Raw genomic sequence first — 12,636 nt, 5'->3', positions numbered from 1 at the left:
AAGTAACTTTACTTAGTTATCTAGTATCTAAGTATCTGTAGCTAGAAATATGAACCAAAGCTGGAATATGTTATATGCAATATTTAAATGTTAATTTGTGCTTTGTTGGAAAACAAAGAGATGGATGGATTAATTATTTATTAAATATGTATTTTTTTTTCATGAATTTATATACTTTTAATCCGTTTTTCTTCTTTCTTGTTCTTAAAAAAAAAATCAAGAAAAGGCTCCCTTTTTACTTCCATTATTCTGTGACAGGAGAGCTGTACAAGTCTTTGTTATCAAACACTGCACTTGAGCTCTCTCTAGTGGATATACAGTGTATTGCTACTGAATATTTTTTTTTCTTCAAGAAAGAAAACAAAACTAACAATATGCTTTATACGTCTTAAATTCTTCAGTTGTTTAAAATAAAATATCAATGCATCTGTGATTTCTATTCTGTGATCCTGAAAGCATGATCTGTTTTCAAAATGTACTGTATAATAACATGTATAGTAACAGTCATACACTTATCTTTACAGCTTCCACTGCTGACATCTCTGCCAGTGAAGCTGAAGAGCCGAAACAGCTTCAACCTCTCAGCCGCTCTCAATCCAGAGCCTTTGATGAGGACAAACCAATAGCTGCTAGTGGCACCTATAACCTAGATTACTTAATTGCTGATGACCCCGTCCCAGAATCAAATTTTGGGTCTGGACCATCAAGCAGAGCGCCTCTTACCCGCTCTCTAAGCCTACAGTCAGGTGAGTTAGAGAGCCCAGGAGACAAGCCCTCAGGAGGAACCTCCGAAAAACTCATTCACACACAAGCAGAGTCCTTCAGCACAGGAACAGAAAGCGCTCCGGGAACACTTCGTAAAGTGAAGAAGCCCCGTTCAGGTTCCCTAAAGAAGAAACCTCTTTCCCGGCAGAACTCAAACCCAGAGCATTCCTCTCCCAACACACCAGAAGAGAAAAAGAGAGGAAAACTACATCCCGAAAGCCCCTTGCAAACTCAAGAGAGGCCTAGTTCCTCTCCCAGCCCTAGTCCTAGTGGTACCCTGCGGAGGAACAGGATAAAGACTCGAGTTGAGAGTCCTCCACCTTTGCCTGAGGAGGTCACTACCAGCTCAATATCAAGTCCTGTACCTGAGGCTCCAATTGTCCCTGACGAGGAGTCTCCTATCCCTCCAACTGCCTCCTACAAATGGGATCCAGACAACTTTGAGAATATTGACCCATTCTGTACAGGAGGCAGTAAAGTCGCCAACTCGCCGGTCTTGGGCAGGAAAGCCGACTTTACATCAGTTTCAGACACCCCTGTTGCTGTAGAGGAGCCTTGTGCCTCTTCTCCTGCTAAAGAACAACCCATTAACACTGAGGAACAGCCAATCAACACTGAGGAACAGCCAATCACAAAGCGCCAATCAGTCAGACTGGAGTTTGACTATTCAGAGGACAGTGGAGAGGCACCTCGCAATACTCCTCCTCCTAAAATCCTAGGCAAGAAACCAGGGGCCAAGATGCCCATCCGAAAGCCCAAACTGGGGATTAAGAAGGCCCCTCCACCGCAGACAGAGCAGCTAGACAATGCACCTATCCCTGCACTGACAAATGATATGGATGATATCCCAATCCCCAAGGGGCTATATAACTTTGATCCCAACAAGTGGGATGACCCTAACTTTAATCCATTTTCTTCAAGCACTGGTATCCCCAACTCTCCTGGCCTGCCTAAAGGATCTCACAGCTTTGGTCCTGACTCCTCTGATGACACAGCCGATCCCTTCAAATCATCCAACAAGATGGGAAACGTGCCTCCAAAAGCTGCCTCTTTTGACAAGTCCAACAATGACAACGAGAATGACAACGATAACATTGTTGAGTTGGAGGACCACAACCAGAACAAACCTGCCAAGAACAAGAAGAAGCCTCTCAAATCGTAAGTCTGCACTTATTATGAAGCCATTTTCATCACCGTGTCATTCATCCATTGTTGTGTACTCTTTGTAAGTCTTGTCAATTTTCTTTTCTATATTTCTAAACTGTCAGATACGTGTGTGTATGTTATATGGTGTTAGTACTTGTTTGTCAGCCTCTGTCACATGTCTGTTGATCTAAAAAATTAGCATACGTAATCATATAGCTTAAAACAAAATTTCACTTTAACATGTTTTAACTCATGAGCTCATGTCAACTGTTTTATTATTCAATTTAATACATATTATGACTGACTTCAAATCACATCATTTCATGTCACCTGTATCTTCCTCTGCACCATGTTTGATATTCTCCAATGAGCATGTGTTGCCATCTAGTGGACCTGTACATCTAGACCCCCTGCACACCCTGATTCATTAATACAGCTGTTTGGGAGCAGTTTTAAGTAATATTACTTTCAAACTTGGAGTTTATTGGATCATTTGCCCCTGTTTCAGATGAATCCATCTAACATATTTTGCTCAGCTGCAGACTTTACTCCACAGTTCTTACACAATTCAGGATTTCCACTTTATTTTATTATTATTTTAACACTTTTCAGATTTGACTTGAGAAGTGAAGCAATACTCCTGAAATGCTTACATCAAACTTGCATTATTAAATGTGCCAAAAACAGCAACAGAATAAGATTTGAAATGTGAGACATCTGTCACTTTCTTGGGTCACTGAGCAATTTAACAGGGGCTACAGGGATTAATACTAAGTGGGTCAGTGCAGAGACTGTGGAGTATTAAGTGTATTTCCTGTTTATTTCCTAATTCTAAACCACAAATCTTTACTGCTGTTGCTATTAATTTCCTGCCATGATTCCATTCTTAAAGACTGCATTAGAAAATAAAAAGTTTACAAAAAAAAACATAAAGTTGATGTTTCCCACTATTCAATCATGATGTAAACCTTGAAAAATCCATTATATTGCGTGCTAGTAAGATCTTAACTCATGAGATTTAATCCTTAATAATAAGCACCATCATTATCAGAACAACACATCAGGTATGGATTATTTAAATAAAACGTTGATTCAGTAGAACATTATCTTTATAGAATCTGTCCAAAAACTGCTGTGTATAATAAGTGTGGTTGGTGTACGCACAGTTGGGTTTTAAAAAAAATATTTATATGCTTTCATGTTGTTGTTTTTTTTCTAGATTTATAGCACAAATATCTGTCTTGTTTCCTTAAACAGTAACACTTTTAGAGTGAAGAAATCACCAAAGAGGACTCCGATTACTGAGCCGTCTGCTCAAGTAAGTTAAGACACGAGTGTACATTCACCTACTGTACACTCACACAGTCACTGCAGCTGTTCATTCTGAAGATGATCTGTTTCTCCCCTTCGCTGTCACCTCATATCATAACAGTGTTGTCCTGTGTGTTCTCCAATCTCGCCCTCCACTTCACACACACATAATCACCTGCAGGAGCACTCACCTGACGCCAATACTGAGCCTTCACAAGATCACGCCACAGATGAGGAGAAACTGGCTTCCTCCACCAGTCAGAAATGGACTAGACATGACATAGAGGTGGAGCTGACCTCTGACTCCCAAGACTTCCCACAGCCGACTGACTTTACAGCTTTTGTCAACGAGAACAGTTTACCCATACAGAGTGATGGTGAGAGAGTGGAGGAGTCTCTCATTATGTTACTACATGCATTAGTTTACATATATTGTTTGAAATAGTAAGAAAAGGACAAAATGTCAAAATGCAAAATAGGAGACCTACAGTACAAAAAAAAATATATATAATAATAATTATTTACTGTTGATTTTGGGGTAAAATCTATTTGTGAGATTCACCCATCAGATAATCGCATGTGATACAAGTTTGCCTACAACCCCAAATGACCCGTTTTATTAGCCTTCGACCTGCAGGGAACCATTTGCGCCCTAGGGCAGTTTCTGCTTGAAACTAACTGGGTCAGTAGCACAGAGGCAGATGAATTATAGTGCCACTCTCATATTGGTTCTGTCAGTCTGAACTGATGATCAGCATAAAAAGAACGTTTTTATTTTTCATTCCTAACATAACCTTTATAAAACATTTAACCTGTTATATCTTCTCTTATTTTCTCTGATGTCTTTTCTGCAGTTACAGATTATGAGATTGAATACATGGAAAAGATCGGTTCCTCCACAGCTGTAAGTAAGAGTCATAGACACACTAAACTTACACTAAAAAGCAAGTGTGTGTGACAACACTAAACTAATATTAAATTACAACTTTGTATGTTATTTACAGCCTCTCTCGGTGATGAAACCATCACTTTATCTGAAGCTGGACTCTGTGCCAGACAGTCCAACAAAGACTTCCAACAAACAAGATTCAGAGCCCAATTCTCCCTGCACTGGGTAACCCATATATTATTATTTGTATCATATATTGCTTAAAAACAATGAAAATAGTTAATAAGATTAGTAGTAGTCTATGTGAAAATACTTTCTGTTCAAACATGAAGTCTGTCTGTCAGTTAGTACCTGCTGCTAGATGACATAACTGCATCATTATATTTATATAAACCATTATACCAACTTTTATGAGTATACTAATCTCTCAGAAAAAAAGGTACAAAACTGTCACTGGGTGGGTACACTTCTGTTACTAATTAAAAAATGGTTCTTGATGTTACTAAACCTTTTAAAGTATCAACTCGATTACCATGGGGTCTTTAAAATGTTTTTACTGTACTTTGGCAGTGTATTCCATGTGTTTAATTGTGTTGCTCTGATGCTTTTCAGGAGCTTTGAGGAGATGGAGGCTCAGATCTCGCAGGGGAAATCACCTGTGCTGCCACCACGTGGTGCTCGTGACTCTATGGCCTCAGAGAAGAGCAGAAAGAGGGACGGCCAGTCTCAGAATCGAACACCGAGCAACCATAGAGATGGAGCGGTAAGTGTAAACCAGTCAAACACTGAATGGTTGAATCAGCATCTTTAAGAGTCTGTTTATTTGATTAGATCAGATGAGCTAATAAATAGAGCCCATATAGTCAAAATACGAGAAAACTACCACAAATGTGTGAAGGTGGGGTTACTTACATTTTGTCAATAATGATGGCACAGCTTATCTGATGCTACACATTTTTGTTTTCAATCTTATAGGGACCGTACATCCTAAAGAAATTAATAAATTCTGTCATTATTTACTCACTCCCATGGTATTTCAAAAATGTATGGGTTAGTTATTTTACTAGGTATGCAGCTTACTCAGGGTCTCCCCACCAGAATCAGTACCGAAGACAGTTAATTCATAAGCTTTGTAAACCCAACTTAGAAGTGTTATGATGCACTAGACTAAATATGAGCTTGCCCTGCCTCACTGACACCAAGACACCCCCTACTCCTCTTGTCTCTCTTCTGCTCTTGGTCCCAATGCAGTCCCCAATCCAGGGCCCCGTGGATCCCTCAGATCTGCCCCTCTTAGACAGGCTGTCTGATTCACCTGCCCCTCTCAGCTACCTGGAACCTGATCTGGCAGAGACCAACCCCACTGCCTTTGCTCAAAAACTGCAGGTGTGTAGATAGAAGCCAACCAGCCAACTATTTCTTCTTCCCTGGACCTTTGCAGCTGTGTTTGTGTGTGAGAGAGAGGGAAAGAGAGAGAGAGTGCTTGTCTTCATTCTGTGTTTGTTTGTCCCTCCAGTCTTTCATGAACTTTGTCTGCTTTGTTTTATCTCTAATTTTTTGGATTGATAGATCTTACCACATACACAATGTTCACAGTAAAATGTGTATGTGTCTGTACAGTATATGTTACACCCCCCCCCCCCCCAGGTTTACTATTTGTGTGAGGCCAGTACAACACTAACCCCTCTTTTCCTCCTTACCCCGTCCCCACGTCATGGGTCACTCCCCCTGTCCTCCCCTCAACCCTCCCTTGTGGCCCAGGAGGAGCTGGTGCTCGCAGCCCTGAGGATAGAGGCTCTACAGGTAGTCAAAAACATCTCTCAGAGCCCCACTTTGTCCACTGTGTCCCCTCAGGTACTGAGCTGAGCCAGCCTGCACCCGTCTGTGAGTGTGTGTGCATATGCACGCACAAGTGTGTGTGTGTGTGATACCCCCTTCTGAACCGAGCCCCCTGACTGCACCCTTGGGTATGAGTGTGAATACCTACCCATAAACTACCCCACCATACTGTGAATGTGACATCTCACTCCTTGTTGTTTAAGCCGTCTCCCGTCTCCTGATTGGTGCTCCTTTTTCCTAATACAACACTCTCTTGAGAAAAAGAGCTGTATTTCTCCCAGGGCTTTGTGACAATCCTGCATGTTCGCTTGGACAGGAGATCCATAGAAACAAAGTTCAATGTGACTTGAAAACTTACGCTGTATATAGACACTATATTATTGCATCAAAGATGAATGATTTGCAGATTTCATAATTTATATGCTTCTCCTAAGCAGAATCCTTAAACTGTAGGTGAATTCCTCGTCACATTCATGCTAGTTCCTGGTTTCAATTTGTTACTAATTTACACTAACTCTGTTAACTGTATGCCTGGTTTGAGGCTGCTGGTGTGGCTTCACATGAAGCTTAGCTCATATCTGCTTTCAGTCATGTTGAGTTACCGTTACTTCTTTCTCAGCATTTGTACAGGAAATGACATAAAATAATCCCGCATACACAAACATGCACACATACTACAACCCCTCTAACATGCCTCATATTCTTGCTGCTCCATTTTCATGATGTTGTCTTGCATGCTTCACAGTCTCGCTTTAAAAAGCCCAGCCCACATCGCTGGAATGGCTCAATGGTTCTCAGGTGGCTAAAGTAAGAAGGACAGAAAATATCCCCTTTGAAGAATAACTAGGTCTAGTCTATATACAAGTGCATCTCAATAAATTAGAATGCCATGGAAAAGTTCAAAAGAAACTCATGTATTATATAAATTCATTCATTGCACACAGACTGAAGTAGTTTAAGTCTTTGGTACTTTTAATTGTGATGATTTTGGCTCACATTTAACAAAAACCCACCAATTCACTATCTCAACAAATTAGAATATGGTGAAATGCCAATTCACTAATAAACTCAAAACACCTGCAAAGGTTTCCTGAGCCTTCAAAATGGTCTCTCAGTTTGGGTCACTAGGCTGCACAATCATGGGGAGGACTGCTGATCTGACAGTTGTCCAGAAGACAATCATTGACACCCTTCACAAGGAGGGGAAGCCACAAACATTCATAGATTCAGGATTTAGCACCTGCCCACACTGCCAAAAGTTGGTTAAATGACCATGGTGTTGGTGTGCTTGACTGGCCAGCAAACTCACCAGACCTGAATCCCATAGAGAATCTATGGGGTATTGTCAAGAGGAAAATGGGAAACAAGAGACCAAAAAATGCAGATGAGCTAAAGGCCACTGTCAAAGAATCCTACCCCCTCAGCATTTCCACAAACTGATCACCTCCATGCCACACCGAATTGAGGCAGCAATTAAAGCAAAATGAGCCCCTACCAAGTATTGAGTATGTACAGTAAATTAACATACTTTCCAGAAGACCAACAATTCACTAAAATAGTTTTTTTATTGGTCTTATGAAGTATTCTAATTTGTTGAGATGAATAATTGGTGAATTGGTGGGTTTTTGTTAAATCTATGCCAAATTCATCACAATTAAAAGAACCAAAGATTTAAACTACTTTAGTCTGTGTGCGTTGAATTTATTTAATACATGAGTTTCACAGTTTGAGTTGAATTACTGAAATAAATTAACTTTTCCACAACATTTTAATTTATTGAGATGCACCTGTATTCTAATCCCACTGTCCCTGTACCACCTTTATTAGACTAAACCACCATTAGTCATAAGACTAGGTCTACAGACAATAAACATTTCATGCTTATATTATACTTTCTGTTCACTGAAAAAAGTAAAGAAAAAAAAATTCAAACATCAAAACATTCTTATAACAAGATACACAAATACATATTCACTGTAAATACTTATCTATGTTTAGATAAGCATTTATTCTGTTTTAAGTATGTCTTTATATATATAAGACATACTTAAAACAGTATATATATATATATATATATATATATAAAATGAAAGTGATTTTTTTTCAGCAAGAATGCATTAAACTGATTAAAGTGACAGAAAATTATTTAAGTTTTTTAAGTTTTTTTAAGTTTTTTTATTTCTATTCATCAAAGCATCTTGAAAAAATACTGTATCATGGTTTTTAAGCAACACAACTCTTTTCAACATTAATTATAAGCAGAAATAATGCATGTGCATCAGATCAGCATATGGAAGTGATTAAGTGATGCTGAAGACTGAAAATTAACTTGCCATCACAGTAATACACTACATTAAATATAAACATAAAATATATTAAAAGTAATTTGAAATTGTAATATTATTTTACATAAATACTGTTTTATTGTTTTTTTATCAAATAAATTCAGCCTTGTTGAGCATAAGATATTTTAAAACATAAAAAAAAAAAAAAACTTTTGAATGGTAGTGTTCAAACCAAGATATCATGAGTCTGCTGCTCCTGCCCATTAAATTTTTTTTTTACAAGAAACAACAAAATATAACTATTATAGTTCTTTAATATATATGTACTTATATATAATCTAATATAGCTCTTTAAGGAAACATCATAGATATATTAAAAACTGTCACGGGCCGGGCTAGAACTCGGGTCTCTGGTGTTGTGGGTGAGAGATCTGCCTGGTGTTGTGGGTGAGAGGCTGAGGTGTTGAACCCAATTGAAACACTCAAGGCAGTACTCCAAGCAATTTTGGTTTATTAAAAAAAAAAAAGGAATTTGCAAGCCAAAAAATCCAACAAAAGTTCTTCTCAGACAGAGGAATTAATAACAAGAGAGATAATGGGAAAACAAAACCACAAGGGAAAATAAAAACTCCACAAGGGGAGAAAACAGATCAAGAGCGTGTGAACAAACAAATAACTAGGAACACCTTACTTGAGGTAGCTTGGGAGGACTTGGAAGAACTAGTAAATACAGAGCTGGTATCATGCAGCCTGAACTCAAAAACCAAGTGTCAAACAAGAGAAAGACTCAGCTAAAATACTCTAACAGAAACAAGGCACAGGTGACCTGGATAACGCTAACAAGATTAGACAAAGAAGAACAAAAGACAGAAGGGAACACAGGGCACCTCTAGAGGCACGGAGACAAACTACAGGAGGTCAAATGCTGACAGGACCCCCTCCTCTAGGAACGGCTCCTGACGTTCCTTCCAGAACACCCGGGCCTCCGGGTGTGAAACTCCCGGATTAAACTTGGGTCAAGGATGCCTTTGGCTGGAACCCAGGAGCGCTCCTCTGGCCCATAGCCCTCCCAGTCCACCAGATATTGTAACGAGTTCTGGACCCTCCGGGAGTCCAGTATCCGGCGCACTGTGTAGGCTGGCTGGCCGTTGATGATCCTGGGAGGTGGAGGGGGCCTGTGCGGGGGAGCAAACGGAGAAGACAAGACAGGTTTTAGTAAAGAGACATGAAATGTGGGGTTAATTCTAAGGGAACGAGGGAGAAATAAACGATAAGAAACAGGGTTAACTTTCCTTGCTATGCGAAAAGGGCCGATGTATTTCTGGGAGAGTTTCTTGGATTAGACCCGGAGGGGCAGGTGCTTAGTAGATAGCCAAACTCTTTGACCAGCTCGAAAGTTGGGGGCTGTCCGACGGCGACGATTAGCCTGAACCTGGTACCTCTGGGAAGTCCGAAGGAGGGTACGTCTGGCCTTCCTCCATGTAAGCCGACAGCGTTGGACAAAGCGTTGGGCCGAGGGAACACCAACTTGTGCCTCTTCCTCTGGGAATAATGGAGGGGTATAACCAAACTGGCATTCAAAGGGGGATAGTCCAGTGGCCGAGGACTGGAGGGTGTTATGGGCATATTCAGCCCAAATAATATAGGTGGCCCAAGACGTGGGATTGTTAGCCGCCATACACCGTAGGGTGGTCTCCAGGTCCTGATTAATACGTTCTGTCTGGCCATTAGACTCCGGATGGAACCCAGACGATAGGCTGGCCGTTGCCCCAATAAGCCTGCAGAAGGCTCCCCAGAACCGGGACGAGAACTGGGGACCTCGGTCAGAGACAATGTCCAGGGGAATACCAAATATGCGGAAGACATGGTTCATGAGGAGCTCCGCAGTCTCCTTGGCTGAAGGCAGCTTGGGCAGGGGAATGAACCGGGCCGCTTTGGAGAACCGGTCTACAACCACCAGGATGACTGTATTGCCCTTGGATGGCGGAAGCCCGGTAACAAAGTCCAGGGAGAGATGGGACCATGGCCTGCGGGGAATAGGTAAGGGACGGAGCAGTCCCTGAGGTCGCTGATGTGCAGACTTCCCTTGGTTGCATACGGAGCAGGCCTCCACATAGACTTTAACGTCCCTCTTGATGGATGGCCACCAAAACCGCCGCTGGAGAAAGTCAAGGGTGCGGGCACTTCCTGGATGGCAAGTCAAGGGAGACTCATGAGCCCACTGCAAGACTCGGGATCGGGCCGCTAGAGGAACGAACAGGCGTCCAGGGGGACCACCACCTGGATCGGGCTCATGGGCAAAGGCCTCTCGCACCATTCTTTCCAGTTCCCACTGAAGGGGCGCGACAATACAATACCTCGGAATTATTGGAGTCAAAGGCTTCTCTTGTGTCTCAGGGGAGTAGGCTCGAGACAGGGCATCTGGCTTGACGTTCTTGGTGCCAGGTCTGTAAGATAGGAGAAACTGGAATCGATTAAAAAACAGTGACCACCTAGCTTGCCGAGGATTCAACCGCTTAGCCTGCTGGAGATACTCCAGGTTTTTGTGGTCCGTGAGAACCTGGAAAGGGTGCTGGGCCCCCTCGAGCCAGTGGCGCCACTCCTCCAAGGCCAGTTTAACTGCAAGCAACTCACGATCCCCCACGTGGTAGTTGCGCTCTGCATCCGACAGACGACGAGACATGAAGGCGCAAGGGTGTAGCTTTCCATCTGTACCTCTCTGCGACAGGATGGCCCCCACCCCCACCTCTGAGGCATCCACCTCCACCACAAAAGGTCTGTCTGGGTCAGGGATCAGAAGAATAGGAGCGTAAGTGAAACGGCACTTGAGATCTTCAAAGGCCCCCGCTGCCTCCGGACTCCACTGAACTTTGGTACCTCCTCCCTTAGTAAGTGCTGTCAAGGGGGCAACAACAGAGCTGAAATTCTTAATGAACTTCCTGTAGAAGTTTGCAAAGCCAATGAAACGTTGTACCTCCTTCACATTAGTAGGTATGGGCCAGTTGTGGATTGCCTCTACCTTCTTAGGGTCCATCTCCAGGTGGCCAGGAGTGACAATGAATGCGAGAAACTGAGCCTGGGTAACATGAAATTCGCACTTCTCTGGCTTTACGTAGAGGTGATTATCAAGGAGTCTCTGGAGAACCCTGCTTACATGCCCCTCATGCTCCTCCAGTGACTTTGAGAAAATGAGAATATCGTCAAGGTATACAAAGACGAATTGATTAAGAAGGTCCCGGAGGACATCATTAATTAGTGCTTGGAACACTGCGGGGGCATTGGTGAGTCCGAACGGCATCACGAGATACTCATAGTGGCCTGTGGGGGTGTTGAAGGCAGTCTTCCATTCGTCTCCCTGCCGGATCCGCACAAGATGGTAAGCGTTGCGGAGATCCAGTTTAGTGAAAACAGAGGCTCCTTGAAGCAGTTCAAAGGCAGTGGCCATGAGCGGTAGAGGATATCGATTACGAACCGTGATCTTGTTGAGGCCCCGGTAATCAATACAAGGCCTAAGACCCCCGTCTTTCTTTTGGACAAAGAAGAAACCTGCCCCAGCTGGGGAGGTTGAGGCACGGATGATACCGGCAGCCAAGGACTCCTTAATGTAGAGATCCATAGCTGAGCGCTCTGGGGGAGACAGGGAGAAGATCCGACCCCTGGGAGGGCAAGAGCCAGGGAGTAATTCAATAGCACAGTCATAAGCGCGGTGAGGTGGTAAGGAGGTGGCCTGGGACTTGCTGAACACTGCCTTAAACTTATGATAAACTCTGGGGACTCGAGACAGGTCGATAGACTCTTGAAACTCGGGACAAGGGGCTGGGGAACTCTGAAGTTGGCAGGAGAGTTGGCAAGTAGAGCCCCAGCTTAGGATAGTGCCAGTGGGCCAGTCGATATGGGGATTGTGTCTGCACAGCCAAGGGTGACCCAGGATAACAGGGTACTCAGGGGAGTCAATAAGATAGAGGGTCTCCTCCTGCTGGTGTTGAAAGATGGTAAGTCGCAGGGATTGAGTGGCCTCTGTAACTTTGCCCGGTTCCAGAGGTCTGCCATCCAAAGCAGTGACTGCCTGGGGGTGAGGAAGAAGTTGTGTGGGGATATTAAGTTTCTTCGCCAAGGATAGGTCTAGAAAGTCGACTGCAGCCCCAGAATCGATCATAGCCTGGACCTGACGCTGGTGGCCCTCCCAGGACAACGTAACTGGAACTGCTAGGACGGCATTTGCAGGAGGAGCTCTAATTTTCCCCATCACAGCCCTCCTGTTGCTGTATGGGGACAGGCGTTTCCCAAGAGCTCTGGGCAAGAGGAACGGAAGTGACCGGAGGCACCGCAGTAGAGACAACGACGCTCCCTCTCGTTTGGAGAAAGCCTGGAACGGCCCAGTTGCATTCCTTCTGGGGAATC

General features: G+C 43.1%; 1 protein-coding gene across 10 annotated transcripts in view; it reads left to right on the top strand.

Annotated features, from left to right (window-relative positions):
- Positions 1-12,636, top strand: part of LOC128026150 (transforming acidic coiled-coil-containing protein 2) — a 68,000-nt gene that overhangs the window by 44,970 nt on the left and 10,394 nt on the right. For 5 of the 10 annotated variants that reach the window (XM_052612935.1, XM_052612937.1, XM_052612936.1 and 2 more), the window contains 8 exons: positions 525-1,923; positions 3,169-3,229; positions 3,344-3,599; positions 4,077-4,126; positions 4,227-4,336; positions 4,724-4,874; positions 5,363-5,497; positions 5,873-5,965. In XM_052612935.1, coding sequence (XP_052468895.1) covers positions 525-1,923; positions 3,169-3,229; positions 3,344-3,599; positions 4,077-4,126; positions 4,227-4,336; positions 4,724-4,874; positions 5,363-5,497; positions 5,873-5,965 — 2,255 coding nt within the window. The remainder of the gene's footprint in view (positions 1-524; positions 1,924-3,168; positions 3,230-3,343; positions 3,600-4,076; positions 4,127-4,226; positions 4,337-4,723; positions 4,875-5,362; positions 5,498-5,872; positions 5,966-12,636) is intronic. The other 5 variants (XM_052612930.1, XM_052612929.1, XM_052612933.1 and 2 more) reach the window with 5 other exon arrangements.

The sequence above is a fragment of the Carassius gibelio genome, chromosome A13 (genome assembly GCF_023724105.1).
Source record: "Carassius gibelio isolate Cgi1373 ecotype wild population from Czech Republic chromosome A13, carGib1.2-hapl.c, whole genome shotgun sequence".
NCBI lineage: Eukaryota > Metazoa > Chordata > Actinopteri > Cypriniformes > Cyprinidae > Carassius > Carassius gibelio.
The sequence above is the reverse complement of the archived record's forward strand: the minus strand, read 5'-3'. Positions and strand labels throughout refer to the sequence as shown.